General features: G+C 44.6%; 2 protein-coding genes across 3 annotated transcripts; both read right to left on the reverse strand.

Moving 5' to 3' along the window:
* Positions 1 to 1,418: 1,418 nt before the first annotated feature.
* arih2 (ariadne homolog 2 (Drosophila)) lies at positions 1,419 to 9,624 on the reverse strand. The gene is made up of 15 exons (XM_029720073.1): positions 9,530 to 9,624; positions 7,851 to 8,290; positions 7,414 to 7,481; positions 7,231 to 7,303; positions 6,900 to 7,041; positions 6,485 to 6,606; positions 5,526 to 5,635; positions 5,266 to 5,383; positions 5,121 to 5,171; positions 4,950 to 4,971; positions 4,629 to 4,780; positions 3,962 to 4,105; positions 3,652 to 3,720; positions 2,112 to 2,228; positions 1,419 to 1,918 (listed from the first exon to the last, which is right to left on the reverse strand). Exons 2-15 carry the CDS (start codon positions 8,103 to 8,105, stop codon positions 1,847 to 1,849), a joined length of 1,515 nt encoding a protein of 504 aa, XP_029575933.1. The 5' UTR covers positions 8,106 to 8,290; positions 9,530 to 9,624; the 3' UTR covers positions 1,419 to 1,846.
* Positions 9,625 to 14,625: 5,001 nt separating this feature from the next.
* xpc (xeroderma pigmentosum, complementation group C) lies at positions 14,626 to 26,769 on the reverse strand. 2 transcript variants are annotated; one of them, XM_029720068.1, is made up of 14 exons: positions 26,488 to 26,769; positions 22,930 to 23,193; positions 22,675 to 22,783; positions 22,424 to 22,508; positions 22,075 to 22,232; positions 21,755 to 21,875; positions 18,416 to 18,505; positions 17,518 to 18,327; positions 17,283 to 17,443; positions 16,927 to 17,008; positions 16,479 to 16,610; positions 16,219 to 16,388; positions 15,975 to 16,068; positions 14,626 to 15,718 (listed from the first exon to the last, which is right to left on the reverse strand). In XM_029720068.1, exons 1-14 carry the CDS (start codon positions 26,588 to 26,590, stop codon positions 15,386 to 15,388), a joined length of 2,712 nt encoding a protein of 903 aa, XP_029575928.1. In that variant the 5' UTR covers positions 26,591 to 26,769; the 3' UTR covers positions 14,626 to 15,385. The 2 variants fall into 2 exon arrangements, with proteins under 2 accessions (XP_029575928.1, XP_029575929.1); XM_029720069.1 differs by lacking the exon at positions 15,975 to 16,068 and having other exon boundaries at positions 15,633 to 15,718.
* Between the last annotated feature and the right edge of the window lie 16 nt (positions 26,770 to 26,785).

Genomic DNA, 26,785 nt, shown 5'->3' on the forward strand with positions numbered 1-26,785 from the left:
CCATGGCTCATACCTTCATATTTGAGCAAGGTCAGCTCTACCCTTTTGGGCCCGTGAGTAAGTTTTGGTCAGGTCCGACCAGTTTTGATGTTTGTAGGTTTTACAGTGAAGAACGTGATCTGTGGTTTCTGCTGCTGGCCAGTTAGGAGATGAACCTGTGTTTTATCCTATCTTATGAAGAGAGTGGTTGAGGCTGTTGTGGCCTATTCGTTTCTGATCGTCTCGAAAGTCCTTTGTGGTTATTGCTGATTGAAACCAGCAGGTGGGTGGAGTGACAAACTTTTGTCATGACAAATAAATCCCTGACCTTTAATTTAAACAGGTAAGTTGACTGAGAACACTGATTTTCAGCAATGACCTGGAGAAAAGTTACAGGGGAGATTAATGACCCAGTTGGAAGATGGGGATGATGTGGCCATGGTATGAAGACCAGATTGGGAATTCAGCCAGAACAACAGAGTTAACACCCATACTCTTAGGATAAGTGGCATGGGATCTTTAGTGACCAGTCAGGACACCCATTTAACATTCCATCAGAAAGACAGCACCCCAAGGCAATTGCCCCATATCACTGCCTTGGGATTTTTTATTGAACCAGAGGAAAGAGTGCCTCCTACTGGATCTCCAGCACCACTTCCAGCAGCTTCTGGTCTCCCATCCTGGGACCAACTCTGCTTAGCTTCCAAGGTAAACCAGCAGTGAGATGCAAGGTGATATGCTGCTGGCGTGAAGTCACACGTCATTTCCGGAACAGGTACTAACTCTGCCCTATGCTCTTTAAGTCTTGCAGTTCGTGTAGGTGTGGATTTCTGTCAACCCCTATTTAAAAGTCTTTACTAGTGGGCGGTCCAACGTGGCACACATAAAAGGAGAGACAGCATTACAGCAGTTATTAATATAGCTGGCACACCATGCTGCCTATATTTGGGCCAAGCAGACTGACCTGAATAAGCAACGACTACACTGCAGCGCTTGTTTAGAAGCCGTGTCAAAAATAATGCATTGTGGAGGCATTACTGTTTGTGTTGAAAGGTCAGAGGTTGTCACAACATTAACACGTCTGAAGTGTTCAGTATGGCTGCATTTAGACAGGCAGTCCCATTCTGATTTTTTTTACTAAATGGTCTTTTGGCCAATAAGATAAACTCAGATGTGGTCAAAAGTCCAATTAGTGTGTGGGGGGGGGTGGGGTAGTACCAGAATTGGGCTGCCTTTCTAACGAAGTCTGACCTGTATCTGAGCAGCATGAAAGTCCTAAAGTTAAGTGTGTCTGTATACACTGATTGAGCGTGAAGGTGAACTGATAAAAAGGTCTGACTGGAAGATCTGGGTCAACCCATTGGGTGCCAGTTCCCTTCTGCTGTCATGGGCATTGTCGTTCGTGTGAGATAATGAACACAAAAGAAAACGACATCTGGTTTAAAAACTCAGTAACTATCTGTATTAATGTACAACCGTTGAAAATTACAGCATTTATTTATTTTTAATGTTTTTTTTTTTTTTTACGAACTATCAATTTACAGAAGGTGAACAATGTGAGAAGAAAAAAAAAAAACAGGTAGAGGGATGGTGGGATCGTGTGGGAGAATTAAGGTTTCTTTTTTTTGCCGGAGTGTTAAAGCATGTTTGTGTTCACGTTGTGTGTGTGCGTGCATGCTCTCATTTCATGTGTAGTGTGTTTGAATGTGGATTTCTTGACATCTAAATGGGAGGGGGGATACAGTCGTGCCATTCTGGGACCCTGTAGCAGACAGAGCTTAATGAGGGAGGGGATGAGTGTGAGGAGCCGTAGACAAAGGGATGCAAAGTGAAGGAGCTGCTGGTGCTTTACAGTAGTCTGGAGACTTCAGGTGTCGTGGAAATCCTTCAGCAGCGTGCGTCTCCTCTGCTCAGCAATGTGCATCTGATTCTCCAGATCCTGAGAGAGAGAGGAAGAAGTTCAATTCTTCAGAGTCTAAAACTAATACAGTGCCTAGGGACGTACATATTTCGGGGGTCCTTCTGATTTCCCAAGGCATGCCATTAACCGGCAACTCCCCTGTGCTCCCAGCCAATGGAAGTCTTAATCTGGAAACTCCAATATCCATACACACCCCCCCCCCGTTCCTTACCCCTCTGTCATTAGCGTTCAGCTCCCCCTCGCTCCCGCTCTCGTAGCTGTCTGCTCGCTCCACCTTCCAGGACAGGTTCTCAATCTCTGCTTCCAGCTGGGCCTGCTGGTATTCAAACTGAATAGGACATAAAATGCATTCATTAGGCTACTTGTTCATTAGAGAGCGTGGTTTTTAAAAATGTAATTATTAGCAACTAGCAGCACCCTCCCCATAAATGAATCTGATCAATTTGAGTCAATAGCATCTTTGCGGACTGCAAGCATCACAGAAGCGTTCACTCAACACCCTTGCAACTATATTAGCAGCATAAATGTGCTTTGCAACTTTACATGTTGCTCATGCAAAATGTCACCTTGTATGCAAGACTGAAAAATTAGTTTACAAATTTAACTGTGCAGAGCCATGGCTGAGGAAAAGCAGTCAATTGTAATACATTCATTAGGCCCCAATCTATGGATTTCACATGACTGGGAATACAGATACGCATCCGTTTGTTGTCAGTAGCTTATGCCTGCCCATGCCATAACCCCACTGCCATCATGGGGCACTCTATCAGCAAACTGCTCACCCACACGACACCATACACGTTGTCTGCGGTTGGACGTACTGCCAAATTCTCTAAAATGACATTGGAGGCGGCTTATGGTAGAGAAATACCCATTCAATTCTGGCAACAGCCCTGGTGGGCATTCCTGCAGTCAGCATGCAAATTGTACACTCCCTCAACATCTGCACGTTTTAGAGTGGCCTTTTGTCCTCAGCACAAGGTGCACCTGTAATGATCATGCTGTTTAATATGCCACACCGGTCAGGTGGATGATTATGCTGGCAAAGAAGAAATGCTCACTAACAAGGATTCAAACAAATTAGTGCACAAAATAAGAAAGCAGCTTTGTGCGTATGGACAATCTGGGATCTTTTATTTCAGCTCATGAAACACTTCACATGTAGCGTTTATATATTTTGTTCAATGTATATTAATGGAATGCAGTAGTGTAAAGTACTTAAGTAAAAATACTGCATTTATATTTTGGACAACTTTTACATCACTAAACAAAATGTACTTTACTCCATACATTTTCCCCTGACGCCCAAAAGCACTCGTAACATTATGAATGCTTAGCAGGACAGGAAAACGGTCCAATTGACACGCTTATCAAGAGAATATCCCTGGTCAGCCGTACTGCCTCTGATCTGGCGGACTCACTAAACATGCTTCATTTGGAAATGTCTGAGTGTTGCTGTACCCCTGGCTTTCCTAAACAAAAGACAACGGTGCCATCTGGTTTGCATACAAGGAATTCAAAAATATATTTTTTACTTTTGATACATTTTAGCATTTCGATTTACTTTTGACCCTTAAGTATTTTTAAAACCAAAATGGTGCTAAAGTCTTAACAAAGTAGTATTTTGTCCTGGGTGGCTTTCACGCGAGTCATTTTCAATTTAGGCATCTTTACTTTCACTCAAGACAGTTGGGTACTTTTCCCCCCCCCACCACTGACAGAATGTGGTAGCTTATACTAGACAGACTCACCAGTTTTTTACGCGGACCAGACTCCATGTAGTAGGCGTAGGGGTAAGTATACTGCAGAGTGTAGCGACACTGTGGGACAGGCAGATTAGAGATCAGCACGACTTGCTATTGGTTCAAGGAGCAGTGTAGCGCAGTAGGTCAAATAAGTACACAGGATGACCCTTTCACACCATTATGCCGAGCTGAACCAAACTGTGCCGGATCAGAAATATACTTGGTTTGGCACCTCTCCGTAACAAAGTTGTGAAAAGCCCTATACATCCTTATGTTAATGTATGTGTTTGGTCCTTCTTGCATGTGACCGTAGTACCTTGGCCAGGAGCTTAGCAGCGTTCTGCATGTACTGCCAGTCGATCCAGGTGCCCAGGTTGTTCATCACCCGCTCTTGGATCTTCTCCTGGATCCGCTGGTACGTCTGAGCCTCCAGCTGGAGACTCTTATTGTGGTTCTCCCACTGAACACAAAAACACAGTCAGGACTGGAGAAAGAGTCCTGGAAACAGCCATTCAAGAAACACACTTCTGGGTGATTCTGACAAAGATCTGTGTTCATTTGACATGGTGTCGTCGCTTCTAACACTCAAGAGTTGCCGAACATGAGCGGTATTTGACACGCATGTGAGACAGTTGCCATAATCTAAAAGTACCAGAGGTGACATACAGACTACTTCTGTGGAAGTATGTGTGGCTGAGGAACATGTGTACTATCCTTGAAAGTGCACCGCTTGTATTAATATGATCGTCCATTTATTTTTAAAATATGGCGCTGGTTGACATCACATGTGCTGAAAGCTGTGTAATGCTAAGAGGTAAACAAACCACCTGACTGACACCGTTACTCTGGCAACGCACACGTCACCTAGTCATGTGACGCACAGCTTAATACTTCTGAAAGGCTCACTGAATTCCATACAAACACTAAGTGTCAGCAGAAGTTATGTACCCGTCAGTGATGGTAGCGATTCATGTTCATCTCACCCTCTCAAAGTAGAAGAGATATTTCTTGAGGGCCTCTCTGGCCTGTGCCTGCTGGCTCTGGTTGACGATGTCTGGGTTTTCCTTATAGCGACTGCACTCATAGTACTCACTGCCATGGGTCTTCCAGTCCCCCAGACACATCCAGCAGAAGTCTACACAGAGACGACATTAAAAACGGGAAAAACAATGCGATCTCAATGTCAAATGGGTTGCATACGGCTTGAGCGCGTTAAATCAGCAGAACGTTAGGGAAAATAATTGATGGGTAGAAAGGCTCATTTGGCATTAAGCTGTAAGAAGTTGTATAACTGAGATACACACCGTGTTTGCACTTGGAGCATTGCTGAAACAGAGAGGAAAGAAATGTCACACTTAAAAAAAAAAGAACCTGTAGTAAAAGTAGACATTCATAGAAAAGCTCCAGAGAAAACTAAGGCAAACGATCGTACTGATCGTCGGCACAACTCAGATGCCGACTCCATTACCACTCACCATGTGATTGCAGCCTCCATTCTTCTCAATGCAGATATTGCACTTGGGACACTGAAAAAGTAAAAAAATTCGACATTACGGACAAAAGCAAAGGAGAATATTGGAAAACCACACTTAATTTCATTGTGTGTGCGGCCCGTCTCACATCTTTAGTGTGCGCACTGATGTAGTTGGCCGTCTCGGAATCGTCTGCACATTTGGTCAGCCACCTTCGGACAGTCGGGCAGTCTGTTGGGGCGTGGTACATGGCCCGGCATTTGAAACTGAGACGGTAGAGAGAAAGTTGTAAGTGCATCCGCAGGGAGTCAAATGATACGACCATATGTTTATCTGACATGATACACATGAAGCTAACACGTGTACTGATCTGTGTGTAAGAGTAGTATGTGCTGGTGCCTGTCTTACCAGAAGACCTCATTGCAGCGGATGCACTGTACTCTGCGGGCCCGCGGCTCCTGCACTTGGATGACGATGGGGCAGTCTGCCCCTGGACACAGCTGCAACTGGAAGTGGCTCTGGAGAGAGGAGGCTTGTTTAGTCCCGTCTATCGACATGTCTGTGAACCATTCAAATGCGTCAAGTGTCCTTGGTCAGAACTAAACTTCATTTATACTCAGTCCGACTGAACACCGCTGATGCGCCTGTCGGTTTCCTTGACGCAGAGACTTGAAAAAGGTTCACCTTTGACAGCTTCTAGAAGTTCTACATTTCTCAAAGAATGCACTGCTTTAATTGTCGCATTCACAAATGTAAACAGGCTATTTTTAACTCCCCATTGCCTTGTAAATAATGATTTTGTAATGCGTTCACTTTAATGAACAGAAGTCAGCTCCGGTCAAAATGTTAACAAGCTAGCAAACCAAAACACCGCTCGGTAGCTCATTTTGGTTTCCTGGCTTGCTGGACTGACATATCCTAAAAAATAAAAAAAATAACAGATGGGTTGATCGATATTAAAATAGAGCAGGTATGCTATTTGGACCATCCAGGCTGCTGATGTCATGCAAACACTTTTTGCATTTCTCATTTCTCATGATGTCACTGCAGACATATCACTGTCTACAGATATGTAGTTAGACCCACTGTAAACCAGCCGAGAGACAGCGCCTTACCGACAGCTACAGAGACCTTCAATAGCTAGACAGGTCCTGACAAATATGCACACTGGCTGAAAGATGGAAATTAAAGAGGCCGATAGTTTCCTTCTATTAACAGTGCAATGTTTCACCATTTGCTGTTCAAGAACAAAAGCTGCAGGGAGAGACAAAGGCAAAGAGGGACAGACAAACAGAAAGAGGGCAGACAGAGGGAAGCGCCGACAAGCAGCCAGACAGACCACCAGAAGGACAGGCTTAGACTCGTACCTCCACATAGTCCCTGAAGAGGTAGCGTCTATATTTGTCCTTCAGCTCCTCACCAGGCAGCAGTGGGAGCACAAAGTCTTCTGGCATTTGGAGGGAACAGTCCTGAGCCATACAGGAGATACCTGTACACAAAGATACACCACGTAAAATATTTTAAGCTCATGCATACACCCTGAGCATAAATAACATGGAGAAACACATGGATTTCAAATACATCTTTTATACAGACAAATTTAATATGAAAACATCCAAGGTACACAGACATGGGAATATGATTGCAAGTAAAGGCTATCAAATAATTCTCTCACCAGGGTTCATCTTCAAAGCCTATCATGTCACTATCTTCAAAGGAACAACAAGCTGCTGACTTCTGAACACACTGACAGGTCGCATCAGCCCTACCAGCGCTGCTTACCCACTCCCATCCCATCTTTGACGAGTACAGTGCAATGTTGCTCCCAGCATCCTTTGCAGAAGGAGTGCTGACAGGGCAGCGCGAGCAGGGAGTCCCTCCGAACCAGCTGCAGACACACCCCACACTGGAGGGACTGAGGGGTCTGGGGAGCGAAAGAAATCACACACACGATAGTCAAATGGTGGCCCCAAGGGCCAAATCTGGTCAGTGACAGTTCAGACCACCTACACAACTAGAACAGAGTCCCTGTACCTTTCCAGACACCACCTTGAACTTCACCCAAATACAATACAAACACACACCATAGAAAAAGAGCACTCTTGGTACTTACAGGAACTGATCTGCAGGTGCTGCTGGGCTGGACCTGGGCCTCAGACAGCAACTGAGATGAGCTTGACTTGTATCTAAAAAAAAAAGCAAAACCAGGGCACCAGAAATCATATTCGAACCTGTTTATCAGAATATTTGCATAGTGTATGAAAATACGAGTGAGTAGGACTGAACTAGTGTTTACCTGTCTAGTATTTGTGACACTTGCCAGTGAAAGTGCACAAGGACCAGTTTGGCTACAGCAGGTAAAACCTGTCCAAAGAGAAGACGGAGAGAGAAGCATGAGGAGGATCAAGCCTATGAATACAGCTGTTCTCGGGAGGCAGCAGCAGACCCTTCTCTAGTGCTTTCATTGATTACTTCTTTAAACTGATAACTACTGAGACTGGAAAGATACGCACCTCATAACATGACCGTGCCACAGATATGGTCTGATATTACAGCTCCCCATTCAATTTAGGTTAACACACAGCCCTCCCCATGAGAATGAATGAGCGGCCCCTAGATATTTTCACACCCCTAGTCGTTACGGTTAAGATTGAGGGTATGGTAATTGACCCTAGGTATGTGGTTAATGGTAACGTCGACCTCAATTACCCCTAAGACTAGCCCAACACAAACCTTCAGGATGGCGGCGATACTGTTGACCTCGTCGCAGAGCACCTTCTGGCTCTCCCTGTAGTTGAGGCAGGTGAACTGGTACTCCTCTGGGTCGAACGAGTCGGCCCCCTGCTGCTCCATGTCTCCGGCCACGCCGTCATAGTAGTCAGCTATGTCCCCCTGGTCGTCGTCGTCACCCCCGTCATCATCCTCAGAGTTGACCCCGAGGTCTTCCTCATTGCTGTCGGAGGCCTGGCTGTTCATGTCCACAGACATTCGCCGGCAGAGACGCCCTCACTCTCTCTGGGACTGGCTCTCTGGCCGTCGGAACCACCTGGGGAACTACAGCTCCCAGAAAAAAAACTGCTCCACAAACTAGCCCAACACCGCTCAGCAGCAGCGGAAGAAGCAGAAGAAGTTACACTCCCCGTCTTTCATGAGGAACCGTCGAGGTGGATGCTCTGAAAGGAGACAAAGAACTTGAGGATAAGCGGGAGGGATGAAATGGGAGGGGGAACAATAAAATGGTTCAGCGCAAGAAAAAAAAAAACACTTGACAATGGTTGAGTCTGAGGAAGAACGGGTCAGGGACACAGTGTGATGTTCATTCGTCTGAACTCAGGTCAACGGAACTACAGTGCTCCATAAAGTCAAGGTCTCTCTCTGCACAAGACAGAAAAGTCTGCTCCAATACCCAGCCACTTGTGCGATTCACTGATTAGAGATCCACCAAAACGTGTCCAACCAAGGCTTCAGAAAGATCGGGAAAGCAAACATCTTCCATTACCCCTGGGACTTCCTTTTCTTCTAGTTGTACATTAGACAAACAATATGATAACACGTGTGGGATACAAAGCACGGGGAGCGGCTTAATGCAGCGGTTTAAAGGATTACATGACGATATTTCCCCGTACTGACAAGGTGGTAGGACAGTAGGCACAGGAGCAGCCGCGTGACATACTATCTAGTCCTAATAAGAAAAACGTGAATATTCAGCCAACTGTAGTGACTCCTTGCATTCCTGAAAATATCTCCACGTAGTGGGCGGTGTGGCGATTGACGGTCTACTTCGGATGTCTGCTCCTGTTCTACGGTTTGTGATGGCCTGAACATTGAACATAAAGCCATGGGTCACCGCAGTAGGTAGCCAGGAGTTTGATATGTGACTTGCCCTATCGACCTGGTCCCCATGTCAGTGCTAGACGCTTGTTTGCATTCCCTCCGTGCTATAAATAGGCACTTATGCATACACGATTTCATAGACGTAGTTAGGTGTTTACAGTATAATACATCAAATTAAGTGGGTTCTGGCCGAATACACAAACATGACTGGCTTGTAGCTGGGTTTGCCTAGCCAATTTCCCAGCGCTAACGTTTAGCGAGCTAACGTTAGTTAACAACTTAGCTAGCAATAAAGTAGAGGTTAACACAACAGCCGTTTTCCAAATTATTATTTTAATAATCTATAAAATACGCCATCCTAGACATAGGCAACGTAGAAAAACAGCGGTGCCATTGTTCCAGCCCGGAATTCACCACAACTGATACATAACGAGTCGCTGATGCCCCTAGCAGCCGCATCTCTCACACTCTAGCCCGGGGATTGGCATGTAAACAAGGCCGTCTGTGGGTCGTTAGCAAACTAACTTACTTTATTGTTGGCATAACCCTTCCCACCAAGTACTGAAGTCTTTACTTACCTTCCAGGCCGAGTTGGGTCGCCTTGCAAATGAAGCCAAAAGTGGTTTTAAGTACCAGGACCAATTCTGAAAAACTCGCCAGTTAAGAGGAAGACAGAAAGTAAATTAATATTCAAATATTGCGTCACTTCCGTGTCTCCATCGATGACACCCATTGGACAGTTATATTATTCAAGGCGGGGACCCAAACCAAGGGGATTCGATTAATCAGGCTCGGGCGCCGGTTAAGACATGTTTTACACCGGGTGAAAGTTAATCGCATTCATTTTGGAACCGGGCGCATGAGCCATGTGCCCCGTTCATAACCCACGGCGAAGTTGGCTGAAAACAAGTCAGTAAATTAACCACGTGGAGTAATGAGTAGGATTCTGTATTTTCTACCTTCCCAATGAAAATTCAAGCATATCTTTTATGGAAAATATATGTTTCTGGACAATACACCATGCTGCCTGGTTGACAACGTGACCGAGCGGCGCAGATTACTGTTCATTTGAGAAAGGCGCTCCTCCCTCACCACTTTTGCCTGTTCACATCACGGGCCATAGACCGGTGCCCAGCGGTTTAGCATAATCGAATCTGCCCACTGTAATCGAAGTTTCTAAGGAATTAACAAATCATCTACATTTTAATTATTTGTGCATCTCTAATACCAAGAAATTATTCGAACAATTAGTAGGAATCCAGAGACACAATGAATCAAGGTTTAAAGAACTGGCTCTGGCCAGACACTGCATCAAGTGCATGAACAAAAGTAATGAAATGGAAAAATACATAGCCTACATGTGGGAGACAATGACATAAGATCAGTCGGGTTTAAAGAATTTATGGAAGAAATCAACAACACTCTCCCGTAACTATTTTCTGAGTGGCTGGGAATATATTTATAGCTCTGATGCCTGTGTAATCCTGAAGATCCATTCTTGGCTGTGGCCCAGTGACTGTCTGTCCTTGGATCGTGTTCTTCTTCTTAACATTTGTATTGCCAGATTGCAACCAACTGAAAGTTGCATACACCGCCACCTACTGTACTGGAGTGTGAGGCCGGTTACGGCCTCCATATTCGGCCTATTTCTCTTATCGCAAATCAAATTTTATTGGTCACATACACATATTTAGCAATGTTTTTGCGGGTGTAGCGAAATGCTTGTGTTCCTAGCTCCAAAGTGCAGTAGTATCTAACGGTCCCGTGTGGCTCAGTTGGTAGAGTTTGCAACGCCAGGGTTGTGGGTTCGATTCCCACGGGGGACCAGTACGGAGAAAAATATATGAAATGTATGCATTCACTACTGTAAGTCGCTCTGGATAAGAGCGTCTGCTTAATGACTAAAATGTAATGTAAATGTAATTCACAACAATACAGACAAATCTAAAGTAAAATGGAATTAAGAAATACAGTACCAGTCAAAAGTTGTGAAACACCTACTCATTCAAGGATTTTTCTTTATTTTTACTATTTTCTACATTGCAGAATAATAGCGAAGACATCAAAATTATGAAATAACACACATGGAATCATGTAGGAACCAAAAAAGTGTTAAACAAGTCAAAATATGTTTTATATTTGAGATTCTTCAAAGTAGCCACCCTTTGCCTTGATGACACCTTTGCACACTCTTGGCATTCTCTCAACCAGCTTCATGAGGTAGTCATATGGAATGCATTTCAATTAACAGGTGTGCCTTGATAAAAGTTCATTTGTGGAATTTCTTTCCTTCTTAATGCGTTTGAGCCAATCAATTGTGTTGTGACAAGGTAGGGTTGGTATAAAGAAGATAGCCCTATTTCAAAAAAGACCAAGTCCATATTATGGCAAGAACAGCTCAAATAAGCAAAGAGAAATATGATATGCCATTCCATCTGGTTTGCGCTTTGTGGAACTATCATTTGTTTTTCAACAAAACAATGACCCAAAACACCTCCAGGCTGCGTAAGGAGAGTGATGGAGTGCTGCATCACATGACCTGGCCTCCACAATTACCCGACCTCAACCCAATTGAGATGGTTTGGGATGAGTTGGACAGCAGAGTGAAGGAAAAGCAGCCAACAAGTGTTCAGCATGTGGGAACTCCTTCAAGACTGTTGGAAAAGCATTCCAGGTGAAGCTGGTTGAGAGAATGCCAAGAGTGTGCAAAGCTGTTATGAAGGCAAAGGGTGGCTACTTTGAAGAATCTCAAATATAAAATATAACATTTGTTATTTCATTGTTTTGATGTCTTCACTATTATTCTACAATGTAGAAAATAGTAAAAATAAAGAAAAACCCTGAAATAAGTAGGTGTGTCCAAACTTTTGACTGGTACTATATATAAATATTAGGACGAGCAAAGTCAAAGTGGCATTGACTAAAATACAGTATAATAGAATACAGTATATACATATGAAATGAGTAAAGCAGTACATTATGTAAACATTATTAAAATGACTAGTGTTCCATTATTAAAGTGACCAGTGATTCCATGTCTATGTACATAGGGCAGCAGCCTCTAAGGTGCAGGGTTGAGTAACCGGGTGGTAGCCGGCTAGTTATGGCTATTTAACAGTCTGATTGCCTTGAGATAGAAGCTGATCACCCTGTGTTAACCACCTACTGTTGTGGAGGATGAATTTATTACACTTTGTAACACAAAGGGGAAGGGAAAAGGACGTGGGAAAGGGGAAGAAAGAATTGCCCTACCATCTAACCCCACACCCATTAAAACCTCACCACTATTCGACTACTTGGCCTTATCAATCAAATGTATTTATAAAGCCCTTTTTACATCAGCCGATGTCACAAAGTGCTATACAGAAACCCAGCCTAAAACCCCTAACAGCAAGCAATGCAGATGTAGATGCACGGTGGCTAGGAAAAACTCCCTAGAAAGGCAGGAAAAAAAACTAGAGAGGAACCTGAGGGGTGGACAGTCCTCTTCTGGCTGTGCTGGGTGGAGATTATAACAGTACATGGCCAAGATGTTCAAACGTTCATAGGTGACCAGCAGGGTCAAATAATAATAATCACAGAGGGTGTAACAGGTCAGCACCTCAGGAGTAAATGTCAGTTGGCTTTTCATAGCCGATCATTCAGAGTTAGAGACAGCAGGTGCGGTATAGAGAGTCGAAAACAGCAGGTCTGGGACAAGGTAGCACGTCCGGTGAACAGGTCAGGGTTCCATAGCCGCAGGCAGAACAGTTCAAACTGGAGCAGCAGCACGACCAGGTGGACTGGGAACAACAAGGAGTCATCAGGCCAGGGGCATGAGGCATGGTCCTAGGGCTCAGGTCCTCCAAGAGAAGAGAACGAGAATTAGAGGGAGCCTACTTAAAATTCACACGGTACACTGGATAAGACAGGAGAAATACTCCAGATATAACAGACTGACCCTAGCCCCCCGACACAAACTATTGCAGCATAATTACTAGAGGCTGAGACAGGAGGGGTCGGGAGAGACTGTGGCCCCGTCCAACTATACCGCCGGACAGGGCCAACCAGGCAGGATATAACCCCACCCACTTTGCCAAAGCACAGCCTCCACACCGCTAGAGAGATACCTTCAACCACCAACTTACTACCCTGAGACAAGGCCGAGTATATCCCACGGAGTTCTCCCCCACGGCACGAAGCCAAGGGGGGCGCCAACCCGGACAGGAAGATCACGTCAGAGACTCAACCCACTCAGGTGACGCACCCCTCCTATCTGATCTTACACAAGGCCGACAGCCTGGGAGGACGGGACACTATCATTCAAACACACCTAACTCTTCTGCAGTAAAATCTTGTACACCCAAGTATTTCTCTGCAGCTGCCACCACAACATATATTTTCAGTGATTTACGTTCCATTTCTGCGGTAGGCTAAGCCAACCTTATTGAAGCACGTTATTCTTATCACTCTTTATTGGCCTCGGCCTAATCACAGGGATCTTCTTAGGATCCCTCACCCTGGACCCATCTTCCTCTACTACTCTCTTCCCTGCCTCAGCATACTACACCTTCTGTACTACTCAGATTCTGGCAACCTGCCTTTCTCTCACCGGACAGTTCTGACTCCAGCACCACTTTTTCCACCTATACTACACATTCCTTTGTCTCATTCCCTCCTGCACACTTCTCACATCTAGGAATCTCCCTCCTACATACTGCTGCAACATGACCATAAGCTTGGCACCTAAAGCACCCTAATGGGTTCAGGACAAAAGCTCGCACGGATAACTGACATATCCTAACTTGACTTTGTCGGGTAAAGACCGCATCAAAACTCATCAGGACATTGTGGCTTCTCTGTTTCACCGCGCTCTCCACTGGGTCTGCGTTGCAGCAAACGGCGGGCGTCACAGACACTGGGACTTGGATCGTGCTGGGAATCCCTGACCTGCAGAGTAATCCTTGAGGGGGTTCAATTAATCTCGCCCGGGCTCCCGTGCAGGCGTGATTTGCAGCGGGTGAAAGTTGATTGCATGTGATTTGGAACCGGGCGTGAGCCAATAGCCCCACTCTTTCCGACGGCGAAGTCGGCTCAAAACAAAAGTGATGTAATTAAGCATGTGTAGTAATAGTAATGACATCTTTTTGTAGGCGCCAACTCCGCCATGGTTCGTTGAACAAAGCCTGTGGAAAACGAATGGAGTTTTTGTTTTGGATAAACGGCGAAAATAAGGTCTGTGGTAATCTTCTTCAAACAATGACACTTTTTGTGAATTTTGAAGCATTTATGTAATAACGCACATAAAAGGTTCGTTGTGATATTATCTCATAGAACAAATGAAAATGAGTTTGACATTTCAAACATTTACTTGATGGAAAAAGAGATGTTTCTAGACAATGCACCATGCTGCCTTGTTGACAACATGACCGAGCGGTGCAGATTACCGTGCGATTTGAGAAGAGCTCTCCTCCCTCTCCGCTTTCGCCCGATGACATGATGGGCCATGGTTCAACCCAAGCCAGCGTAAAATAACTCCGTCCTTGTCTCTGACAATCAGTGATTGGCTCCATTGCCTCAAGGATAAAACATACCGTTGCTATGAGACATTGTGATGATGAAATTGATCTTGTTGTGAATGTCTGAGTTTGTAGTTTGGGCAGCTTGATGATGATACAAATGCACGAGACAACACTTCTATTTGGGTCAAACTCACGAGTCCCAAAATATCTGCTATTTATTTCCATTATTTTAACACTACATCAGCTGTAATATAACAACAATTTGGATACATTTTTTACATTTTTATAACAATTCTTAGAAAAATACTTTGCATTAAAAAAACTGTCTACTAATAGACAGTAGAGACAGACAACTGAGCTCCCACATTCACATGCCCCCACACACACACGCCCACACACACACACACACACACACACACACACACACACGTAGAGATATGAGTGTGTTTAGAGACACAGGAGCGATAAGCGATATGAGTGTGTGAAAAAAAAAAAAACGGAATCAGTTTACGTCGAGGTTCCACCACCTGCAGCAGTGCAGGTTAGAGTCTGTGCCCGTGTAAAGGTTATCACGTTGCTAGCTTCGAGAGTACCACTTCCTCCTGAGTGGGGTTTCCACAGAGGCTCAAACCCAGGACATCTGCCGTGCTAGCACACGTAACAGCAATTCTCAAGCGTGTTACCTAGTGGGGTGCCACGCGAAAAGCGAGCTATTCGCTGGCGCAAGTGGGGACAATTCAGGCATGCCCATGTGCCACACCGACACCAGACTGCTTTGTTGTTTTGGTCCACAGGGATTACAATGACCTACATCTCCTGTAGCACAGCAGGAAGCAAGAACAGATGCCTGTCGGTCTGACCTACTTCTGATCCGTTCTGGCGACATGAAGAACACGACTGGATGGGCGCCAGAGAGAGTTGGGTTGGCTGATCTTATACTTTCTCAAAGGGGAAAAGGTGCTTTTCCTGGCCCCTTTTCTGCCGTTTGGATGTTGTTTTGGAGGCTCCCCCCGTGCCACTGTCCTGCTCCCCCTGTCTGTTCTGGGGCCAGGCCTGTGCCAGTGTGCTAGAAGCCGTGTTCGGCCCACCTTCCCCTTCCTCTTCAGACGATAGACCCTCTATCCCTTCCCTATCCTGGCTCTTCAGTTGGTCCAGGCCTCCTCCGGGTGTTGGGCCTTTCTTCCCATAGCGACGCTGTAGTCTCTCCCTGATCAGCAGGCTCTTCACCAGCAGAGTCCAGTTAGCCACTGCCCTCTTTTCCCGCTTCTGGAAAACACACACAAGACATATGATGAGCAAAATATGAGAAGCACTAACCTAACAAACAAGATAATGCCTGTAATACACCGTAGTTATAAAACAAACCTTCTCCATAAAGATATGATTAATTGCATGAAATACGTATTTATTAAATTCAATACAACTGTACAATACCCAGTGGCGGTTGAAAAAAAGATGCGCTTTGAGCGAAGTGGCAAAACAGAGGCTTTTCACAAACACATTCAGACACACTACAACTCCCCTCTTTCTCCTTCTGTCTCTGGATCTCTTGGTCTTCCACCCAGGCTGCTCTCAGGATCTCCTCATGCTCCTCACACACAATGTAGCCGTCCGTTCTAGAAAAAGAACCGCGCAGAAACAAACTACGTAACAACCAGCACACACACACACACACACGCACGCACGCACGCACACACACACACACGCACACACACACGCGCGCACGCACGCACACACACACGCGCGCAAACAATGGAAAAACCTACACAGCATGAGAGTAGCCACCGTGAAAGTCGAAGCCAGTGACAGCAGCGGCACAGTCCATGTCCAGCTTCTTAGCCACTCTCTGGAGGTTAGGCAGACGCAGGTGGACACAGCCAATGGGCTGCATGCAGGGCTTGAACAGGTAAACGTTACCGAAGTCGTTACGAGGCACCTGGAGAAAACAAACATATACTTAACTAAATTGTTTATAAAATGCAGCACGCACGCACACACACACACACACACTAGAAAGTAATCATACCCTGCCATCCACAGCTACTGGGGGCTGGTACTCCTCTGTCTGCCATTCACCAAACAGAGGCAGGTCATCTTTGTCCTTCTGCTCTGACGCCATCCTGACTTTGCGAGAACGATTGGAAAACCCTCTCACCATCTGAGAGAGAGAGAGGTTGAGAGAACGTGTATGGGAGAGAGTGTGTGTGTGTGTGAGATTGTGTGAGTGTGTTTAAGAAAGTGTGCGTGTGTGTGAGAGAGCGAGAGAAAGTGAGAGTGAGTGTGTGAGATAGCGTGAGTGTGTGAGAGAGTGTGAGAGAGAGCTTGTCTGTGAGAGTGAGTGTGAATGTGAGTGTGTGTGAGAGAGAGAGCTTGTCTGTGAGAGTGAGTGAGAGAGAGAGCTTGTCCTGTCAGAGAGTGTGTGTGTGTGAGTGAGTTTTGCTACGGTGTGCCCTAAAGAACACGACCCTGCTCACCTTGTAGGGCTCCTCTCCTAGACGGACGGTGCGCGCCTCCTTCAGCCAGGTGTCTCGGGAGTGTAGCGTGTGAATACAGTCCCTGTGGAGACCCCAGATGCAAATAAGTACTACTGTATTTCTCATGGCTTTTCACAATCAAAGAAGATACATTTGTTTTGGATACCAAACAACGAGTGTGCATACCATAGTAACGCATTTACATGACCCGCCCCCAAAAAAGAGCTACATTTCCATGAACTCTGCTTTGAAACAAAATGATACTTTTAAACAGCCCTCTATCTGCTTCTTTGCATTCAAAATCAGTTATGAAAAATCTCAAATTTGCAATATCCCCTGTTATGTGTGCTGCTTACCTGGAATAGACGGGCTCTCCCCTGCAGTACCCCAGGATGGCCGCTGTGGAGGGGTAGAGAGCTTCATATTTCAGTAGATGTCTCTTCAGGGCGTACAGCGGGTGGTTTTTGAACTCTGCTACCGACGTGGGCAACGGCTTGTCCAGCAACTTCGCCTGGAGCTAGAGCACAGAGAGGGGGGTGTAAATGAGAAGCTGTACAAATGAAGGTGTGCAAATTTGCATCTCATTCTCACCTCTTTATCCTCCTGGACATCCCTCTCAGATTCGGGGCCGAGGAATGGCTCGAGCGTCCCCTCCCACCACTCCTCGTCCACCCGGCGCTTTCTGGTGGAGGTCATCCAGGTGGGGTCGTACTTGCTGCCCAGGTCCTTCAGGTGACCGTCCCCGTCGACGGCTACCACGTAGGTCATGGGATGGGTGGCCTGCTTGGAGCACAGTTCAGGCTGCCCCACCCCCTGCAGCACTTCCACACAGACCCAGCACCCAGTCTTCTCCAGGTACACCTCCAGCCACTCGTCTGCACCCTTCCCCTCCTTCCTTTTGCCCCGCTTCATACCCTGCTCTTCCTCCCCCTCCTCTTCATTTCCCTCCCAATCATCATCTTCCTCTTCACTCTTCACTTTCATCTTGCCTCCACTGCTTCTTTTCTGTGGAGCTGTACTATTGCCCTTGCTCTTACCTCCTTTTACTTTCTTGGCTCTGATGGCTTTGGCTCCTCCCTCAGAGTCCTCGCTGTCTTCCTCATTAGTCAGCTGGAACTCCTCCCCATCACTTGGCCCCTCCCCTTCACTGCTCTCCTCTTTGTAGTTCACCTTCGAGGCTATGCTGCGGCGCTTGGAGTTCTTGGGTTTCTGTCCCACCGACACAGCTTTTTCCGTCTCCCCTGCCTCTTTCTTTTTTGCCTTCTTGCCTCCTCTCTCGGCCTTCCCCCCTGCCGGTCTCTTGGACCCTGGGGATACATTGGGCTCTGAGGGGCTCTCCTTTGGAGGTTTCTTCTGCGATGGACTCTTCCTAGGCGGGCTGCCTGAGTTCTTGGCCTTGCTCTGAAAAAGAGAGTTGGATCAGGTAAGGACACACACAGAGCCTGTGAACTTCACCTTAAAGTGTGTACACGCAAACCCAATGCTGGACCTTGGCTGACAGGGGCTTCAGTGACAGGGGCTGCAGAGAGAGCACCAGTCGACAGAAGAGCTGCAACGACCTCAGCACCAATAGGAACAGCTGGAGGAAAACACAGGGGACAGAGGTCAAGGTTACGTCATGCAGGTAGGACAATGGGAACACTTGATTTAAAACAGGCTTCGGTTAAGTACCATCAAGGCAAACTGAGTTAGGCCCAATTTCTCTCTAGAGAGAAGATTTTTTTTTTTTTTAATGTTATTTCACCTTTATTTAACCAGGTAAGCTAGTTGAGAACAAGTTCTCATTTACAACTGCGACCTGGCCAAGATAAAGCAAAGCAGTGCGACAGAAACAACAACACAGAGTTACATGGAATAAACAAGCGTACAGTCAATAACACAATAGAAAAAAAAGAAAGTCTATATACAGTGTGTGCAAATGGCGTGAGGAGGTAGGCAATAAATAGGCCATAGTAGCAAAGTAATTACAATTTAGTAGATTAACACTGGAGTGATAGATGAACAGATGATGATGAGCAGATGATGGTGTGTAAGTAGAGATACTGGTGTGCAAAAGAACAGCAAAGTAAATAAAAACAATATGGGGATGAGGTAGGTAGATTGGGTGGGCTATTTACAGATGGACTATGTACAGCTGCAGCGATCTGTTAGCTGCTCAGATAGCTGATGTTTAAAGTTAGTGAGGGAAATGTAAGTCTCCAGCTTCACTGATTTTTGCATTTCGTTCCAGTCACTGGCAGCAGAGAACTGGAAGGAAAGGCGGCCAAAGGAGGTGTTGGCTTTGGGGATGACCAGTGAGATATACCTGCTGGAGCGCGTGCTACAGGTGGGTGTTGTTATCGTGACCAGTGAGCTGAGATAAGGCGGAGCTTTACCTAGCATAGACTTATAGATGACCTGGAGCCAGTGGGACTGGCGACGAATATGTAGCGAGGGCCAGCCGACTAGAGCATACAGGTCGCATTGGTGGGTGGTATAAGGCGCTTTGGTAACAAAACCGATGGCACTGTGATAGACTGCATCCAATTTGCTGAGTAGAGTATTGGAAGTTATTTTGTAGATGACAAAGTCGAGGATCGGTAGGATAGTCAGTTTTACTAGGGTAAGTTTGGCGGCGTGAGTGAAGGAGGCTTTGTTGCGAAATAGAAAGCTGATTCTAGATTTGATTTTGGATTGGAGATGTTTGATATGAGTCTGGAAGGAGAGTTTACAGTCTAGCCAGACACCAAGGTATTTGTAGTTGTCCACATATTCTAGGTCAGAACCGTCCAGAGTAGTGATGCTAGTCGGGCAGGCGGGTGCGGGCAGTGAACGGTTGAAAAGCATGCATTTGGTTTTGCTAGCGTTTAAGAGCAGTTGGAGGCCACGGAAGGAGTGTTGTATGGCATTGAAGCTCGTCTGGAGGTTAGTTAGCACAGTGTCCAAAGCAGGGCCAGATGTATACAGAATGGTGTCATCTGCGTAGAGGTGGATCAGGGAATCACCTGCAGCAAGAGCGACATCGTTGATATATACAGAGAAAAGAGTCGGCCCGAGAATTGAACCCTGTGGTACCCCCATAGAGACTGCCAGAGGTCCAGACAACAGGCCCTCCGATTTGACACACTGAACTCTGTCTGCAAAGTAGTTGGTGAACCAGGCGAGGCAGTCATTTGAGAAACCAAGGCTATTGAGTCTGCCAATAAGAATACGGTGATTGACAGAATCGAAAGCCTTGGCCAGGTTGATGAAGACGGCTGCACAGTACTGTCTTTTAGCGATGGCGGTTATGATATCGTTTAGTACCTTGAGCGTGGCTGAGGTGCACCCGTGACTAGCTCGGAAACCGGATTGCACAGCGGAGAAGGTACGGTGGGATTCGAAATGGTCAGTGATCTGTTTATTAACTTGGCTTTCAAAGACTTTAGAAAGGCAGGGCAGGATGGATATAGGTCTGTAACAGTTTGGGTCTAGAGTGTCACCCCCTTTGAAGAGGGGGATGACCGCGGCAGCTTTCCAATCTTTAGGGATCTCGGACGAAATGAAAGAGGTTGAACAGACTGGTAATAGGGGTTGCAACAATGGCGGCGGATAATTTTAGAAAGAGAGGGACCAGATTGTCTAGCCCAGCTGATTTGTACGGGTCTAGGTTTTTCAGCTCTTTCAGAACATCTGCGATCTGGATTTGGGTGGAGAAGTTGGGGAGGCTTGGGCAAGTAGCTGCGAGGAGTGAGTAGCTGTTGGCCGGGGTAGGTTTAGCCAGGAGGAAAGCATGGCCAGCCGTAGAGAAATGCTTATTGAAATGTTCGATTATCATGGATTTATCAGTGGTGACCGTGTCGCCTAGCCTCAGTGCAGTGGGTAGCTGAGAGGAGGTGCTCTTGTTCTCCATGGACTTTACAGTGTTTCAAAACTTTTTGGAGTTAGAGCTACAGGATGCAAATTTCTGTTTGAAAAAGCTAGCCTTTGCTTTCCTGACTGACTGTGTGTATTGGTTCCTGACTTCCCTGAACAGTTGAATATCGCGGGGACTATTCGATGCTATTGCAGTCCGCCACAGGATGTTTTTGTGCTGGTCAAGGGCAGTCAGGTCTGGAGTGAACCAAGGGCTATATCTGTTCTTAGTTGTAAATGTTTTGAAAGGGGCATGCTTATTTAAGATGGTGAGGAAATTACTTTTATAGAACGACCAGGCATCCTCGACTGACGGGATGAGGTCAATATCCTTCCAGGATACCTGGGCCAGGTCGATTAGAAAGGCCTGCTCGCAGAAGTGTTTTAGGGAGCGTTTGACAGTGATGAGGGGTGGTCGTTTGACCGCGGACCCATAGCGGATGCAGGCAATGAGGCAGTGATCGCTGAAATCCTGATTGAAAACAGCAGAGGTGTATTTGGAGGGCAAGTTGGTCAGGATAATATCTATGAGGGTGCGCATGTTTACAGATTTAGGGTTGTACCTGGTGGTTTCCTTGAAAATTTGTGTGAGATTGAGGGCATCTAGCTTAGATTGTAGGACTGCTGGGGTGTTAAGCATATCCCAGTTTAGGTCACCTAACAGAACGAACTCTGAAGATAGATGGGGGGGCAATCAATTCACATATGGTGTCCAGGGCACAGCTGGGAGCTGAGGGGAGTCTATAACAGGCGGCAACAGTGAGAGACTTATTTCTGGAGAGATGTCATACCATAAGAGCCCGAACTGTTTAACCTTTGATTTAAAACTATATGGAAAATGTGGCCATCTCTCAAAAACATACTCCATTTGCAATTTATTTTTTTTGTGCAGCAGGGGAACATGAACAAACATGTCCGCATGGTGCATTCAGTCTGCAGGATACCTGCCACTTACATGTGTCATTTCCTGGTGGTCTCTAGCGGTGAGGCTACCCAGCCTCCTCTCCAGCAGGGCCTGTGGGTCGGGCCTCTCCTCACAGGGAAGCTCCGGGTTAAGCGTGAATGTCGCCCCAAACCTGGACAAAAAAAAATCAACCAGGATCAATTACAAAGAACAAAACGTAAATTGACAACATAGCCAGGGATGATTGAATTAGTCAGGTGTCAAGAAGGGTAAACATAGTTCAGCATGCTACAAGGAATAAGCAGAAGAAGAAAAAAATTCCCACGGTTAAAGTCACACGCACACAAATACAAATTGAAGTCCCTCCTCACCACTTGAGCAGGCCAGAGAGGTAGTTGGTGTCAATGCGTTCCTTGGCCACCATGGCAAAGTGGGTGGGCAGCAGAGACAGGCTGATGGCCAGCAGGTCCGGTGTACTACACAACCGGTTCCGGAACATCCCATTGGCTAGAAGACACATGAGGTGGACCTATGGGAGAGATGTTAATAAATCGGTATCGTAAGAAGTGTTTGAATGAGAAGAGAACATGTTAGGGCGAATAAAAATGGACCACAGCCATTCTCTGATTCCCCCATCAGCAGGTGAAGGCATCGTGACAGTCTGTGAGCTAAGCCATGTGGAGGTCCTTACGATACACGTGTGTGTGTGTGCTTGCTCACCTTGTGTGTGTCCTCCACCACATCTTTGTTGAAGCGGTTCATCATGCGTCGCAAATAGGTCTCAAACTCCGCCTTCCTCTTCTCCCTGGAGTCAGGTTGTCATGGTAAATTGATGGATGGTTCATATTTCCATCTTGGACTAAAATGAGCTAACTCTCCTACAGTCTGACCGTGTCATCTAGGATGCAGAACTTGCTTTTCCAAAGGAGTACACATAAAGACACAGATACCATCTTGCCACTAACTCTCACCTTTTCTGCCTTTTGTGGATGATGTCTGGGGTCTCAATCTCTATCTCCACGGGCTGTGAGGGCAGGGCTGGCTCTACTGGCTCCACTGAACCTAAGGGCTCAGACAGCTCTGAGGACAGACAGCAATATCAGATAGTGACACACACAGAGCAAGGACCAGAGCCATCATAGGCTTACAAAACAGAGAACGTTCATCTACACAGATATGGTCTACAAACATTGTACAATCAAAACTAGCGTTCATTCCTTTATCACCTTCCACTTCCTCCCAGTCTTCATCCTCCTCGCTGTCCTCATCATCTTCTTTTTTCACAGGCTTTACTGTGTCTTTTCTGGCTCTGATAAAAGGAGGGATGATATCACTCTCAGGACTCATATCAGCAGGCTCCTCCTTCACTGGAGTCTGGTCCTGGAAGTATTTGCTGGTGTTGGTTTCGGTTGTGTCCCCTGCTATAGGTTTAGAGAGACGGGATTTGTGCTTGGCTTTTCTCTGAACCTTCTCCGTTTCCTCTCCATTCTCTGATAGGGTAGAAAGAAAGATGGGCCATGATAAGACGATGAAAGTGAGAGAAAGACTGAATAATCCACTGATGAGTGATTCCTCACGAAACCCAGACAACAACAAAAAAGACCATGATTTTGGGGATTTTCACAAAATGTAATCCATAGAATAGTGCTTCGGAGGAAGGACTGTTGACATATATATCTAAAGGCATAATTGAGCATATTTATGACATTTTGGCCTTAAGACTCCATAGTGTTTCATCTTTAGGTGCTACGCAGCAAACATTGGTGTCATATGAAGATTTACTGCTTGCCCTGTAATATTAGTATTTTGATTTCAAAAACACAATATTTTTATTCATTTATGAATATAGAAAAATATGCCAAATTTGATTTTTTTATATTTCCAATATTCATGTTTATATTTTTCTATATTCATAAATTAATTTTAAAAAATGTGTTTTTGAAATCAAAATACTTTTTCTAGAAAAATATAAACATGAATATTGGAAATGCAAAAAATCAAAAATTGGCAAATTTTTCTATATATTGTTGAACATTATATACTCTACGGGCATATCAAAGTTGGGTGGGATCTCTGCAGTGGTGTAAATTATTTAAGTGAAAATACTTTAAAGTACTACTTAAGTGTTTTTCTTGGTATCTGTACTTTACACTTTTACTAAGTTTGACAACTTTTACTCCACAAAATTTCTAAAGAAAATAATGTACTTTTTACTCCATGCATTTTCCCTGACACCCAAATGTACTCGTTACATTTTGAATGCTTAGGACAGGAAATTTGTCCAATTCACTCACTTATCAAGAGAACATACCCTGGTCATCCCTACTGTCTCTGACCTGGCAGACTCACTAAACACAAATGCTTCGTTTGTAAATTATATCTTTAAAAAAACAAGAAAATAGCACCTTTTGGTTTTCTTAATATAAGGAATTTGAAATGATTTATACTTTGATGTTTTATTATTAAGTATATTTAAAACCCAAATACTTTTAGACTTTTACTCAAGTAGTATTTTAATGGGTGAATATCACTTTAACTTGAGTCATTTTCTATTAAAAAGGTATCTGTAGTTTCACTCAAGTATGACAATTGTGTACTTTTTCCACCACTTGATCTCTGCTACTTTTAGGGTTATGATCCAATTTGTAAGCATTACCAGAGTGAATGTGAAAATGGATTCAAAATGGTTGCCTTCTGCTAGTGATTTGCAGGATGTGCAATGATACAAGTAAAAGGAGGGCTGTGATTGGTTACATTTCCCACTATGCCAATTGTATAAAAAGAGCCATGACTTTAAAACTAGCAGAGTACAGCAGAGTACTCTAAAACTTTGATATGCCCGCAGAGTACATTACGTTCAACAATATATAGAAAAATTGGCCAAATCAATTATTTTCATATTCATGTTTATAAATAAACACAGGAAAAAAAGAAACGTCCTCTCACTGTCAACTGCATTTATTTTCAGCAAACTTAACATGTGTAAATATTATATTTGTATGAACATAACAAGATTCAACAACTGAAACTGAACAAGTTCCACAGACATGTGACTAACAGAAATTGAATAATGTGTCCCTGAACAAAAGGGGGGGGGGGGGTCAAAATCAAAAGTAACAGTCAGTATCAGTCAGCATTAAGTACTGCAGTGCATCTCCTCCTCATGGACTGCACCAGATTTGCCAGTTCTTGCTGTGAGATGTTACCCCACTCTTCCACCAAGGCACTTGCAAGTTCCCGGACATTTCTGGGGGGGAATGGCCCTAGCCCTCACCCTCCGATCCAACATGTCCCAGATGTGGATCCAGGCTTTTTGCTGGCCATGGCAGAACACTGACATTCCTGTCTTGCAGGAAATCACACATTAATAGTTTATGGTTCATTGAACAAGCATGGGAAACAGTGTTTAAACCCTTTTACAATGAAGATCTGTGAAGTTATTTGGATTTTTACGAATTATCTTTGAAAGACAGGGTCCTGAAAAAGGGACGTTTCTTTTTTGCTGATATAAAAATGTTTTATATAAAAATACTACTCATATTACAGAGCAAGCTGTAAAGCTTCATATGACATCTGTAGATGCTTTGTAGCTTCTACAGATGAAACTTTATGTAGTCTTAAAGAAATAACCATTGCAGAGTTTAATTCGGCAGAAAATCAAAACACACAATCAACTCAGATCAGTTGTAAACACGTTTTTCTATGCAGACAAGACAGTTGACCCACAATGGTAACCATGCAAGACGATGCACCTGCACACAATCTGTAATAAACATGAATCTGACAGATGCTTGCCCATTGAAACGCATCAGTGACAAATTTGAAGCAGAAGTTATGATATGAGATGCAACTGCAACATCGCAACGCAGAATGGTCGTTATTCAATTATGAATAATTGTTCTCTCTTTACCATATCCCTTGTTACACCTACAGTTCGCCATAGCTATCCATCTGGAGGTGTAACCAGACCTCACCTTCTTGAGATACCCTTCCTTGGAAAAATAGCACATTTTCGCTAGAGGCATTCCAAATGTTATGAATTTAGAGATATGAATTATGAAATGCTGTGCCTGTATGGTCTTATAACTTGCAGGGTTAACATTTGGAGACAAGACAAATTGGATGACAAGGCAAAGAGTTGTGCCAACTGTAACCTTTGCTCCCTCAGAACAATAATAGGTCTGTGTGATTTTTTTGTCAAAGGGATGTTGTATATATTCCTTATATCACAACTTACTGAAATACATTTGTCAATAATGTCTGTTGCAAAAAGTTTGGGTTATTAGCACACACATTCCTAATTGTTAACAAGGTCGGGGGTCTCCTTCAGAATTATCCATGTATTACTAAGGCTCAAGAAAAACTATTTTACCTCTTAAAATGTAATTGTGCTAATGGCAAAATGTCATATTCAGAAATGTAAATGTACTAATAAAAAACCGCTCGTTTTTTTTAAGGATATCGAGCAGTACATGATTATACTATAGTACATTCTTCGAATAAGAAAGCGTTTTAAAACAGTGACGTGTATGTCTTAACTTTGTATAATCGGTATTGTTGTACCCCCTATTATTTATATTATATAGCGTATAAAAAATAAAAATAAATAAAAATAATAATTTTAAAAAAACTTCCTGTATATAAACGTTGATAATGTAATGTTGTCACAATCTAGCCTAAATTAGCTAAATGGCAAGGTAGAACATCTTCAACGGGTGTTTCCTATAAGTATTTGCTCAGTGCTGGGTGTAAACTGGGTGTTGTAACTAGTTGGCTAGATTTACCTTTTTTGTCTTTTAGTCCTCCAGCTTTGCCTTTTGCAACCTTCTTCGGTTTCTTTGTGTCTGTCTTCACTGCTGTGTCTGCAGACTCTTTACGCTTGGCCATGCTCGCTCGCTTCGTTCCAAATGTAATTGTGTACTTTTTAAATAGTGTTACAGACAGAATCGTGAATGACTGAGTTTACCATGCAAACGTGGTGTTGTGTAATTTGGCGGAGAAACCGTGGTTATTCAACACAACTTTACAGAGCCTTTCATAATACATCCTGCGGCGATAGATTGTTATGAAGTGGTGTCCGAC

The sequence above is a fragment of the Salmo trutta genome, chromosome 28 (assembly GCF_901001165.1).
Source record: "Salmo trutta chromosome 28, fSalTru1.1, whole genome shotgun sequence".
NCBI lineage: Eukaryota > Metazoa > Chordata > Actinopteri > Salmoniformes > Salmonidae > Salmo > Salmo trutta.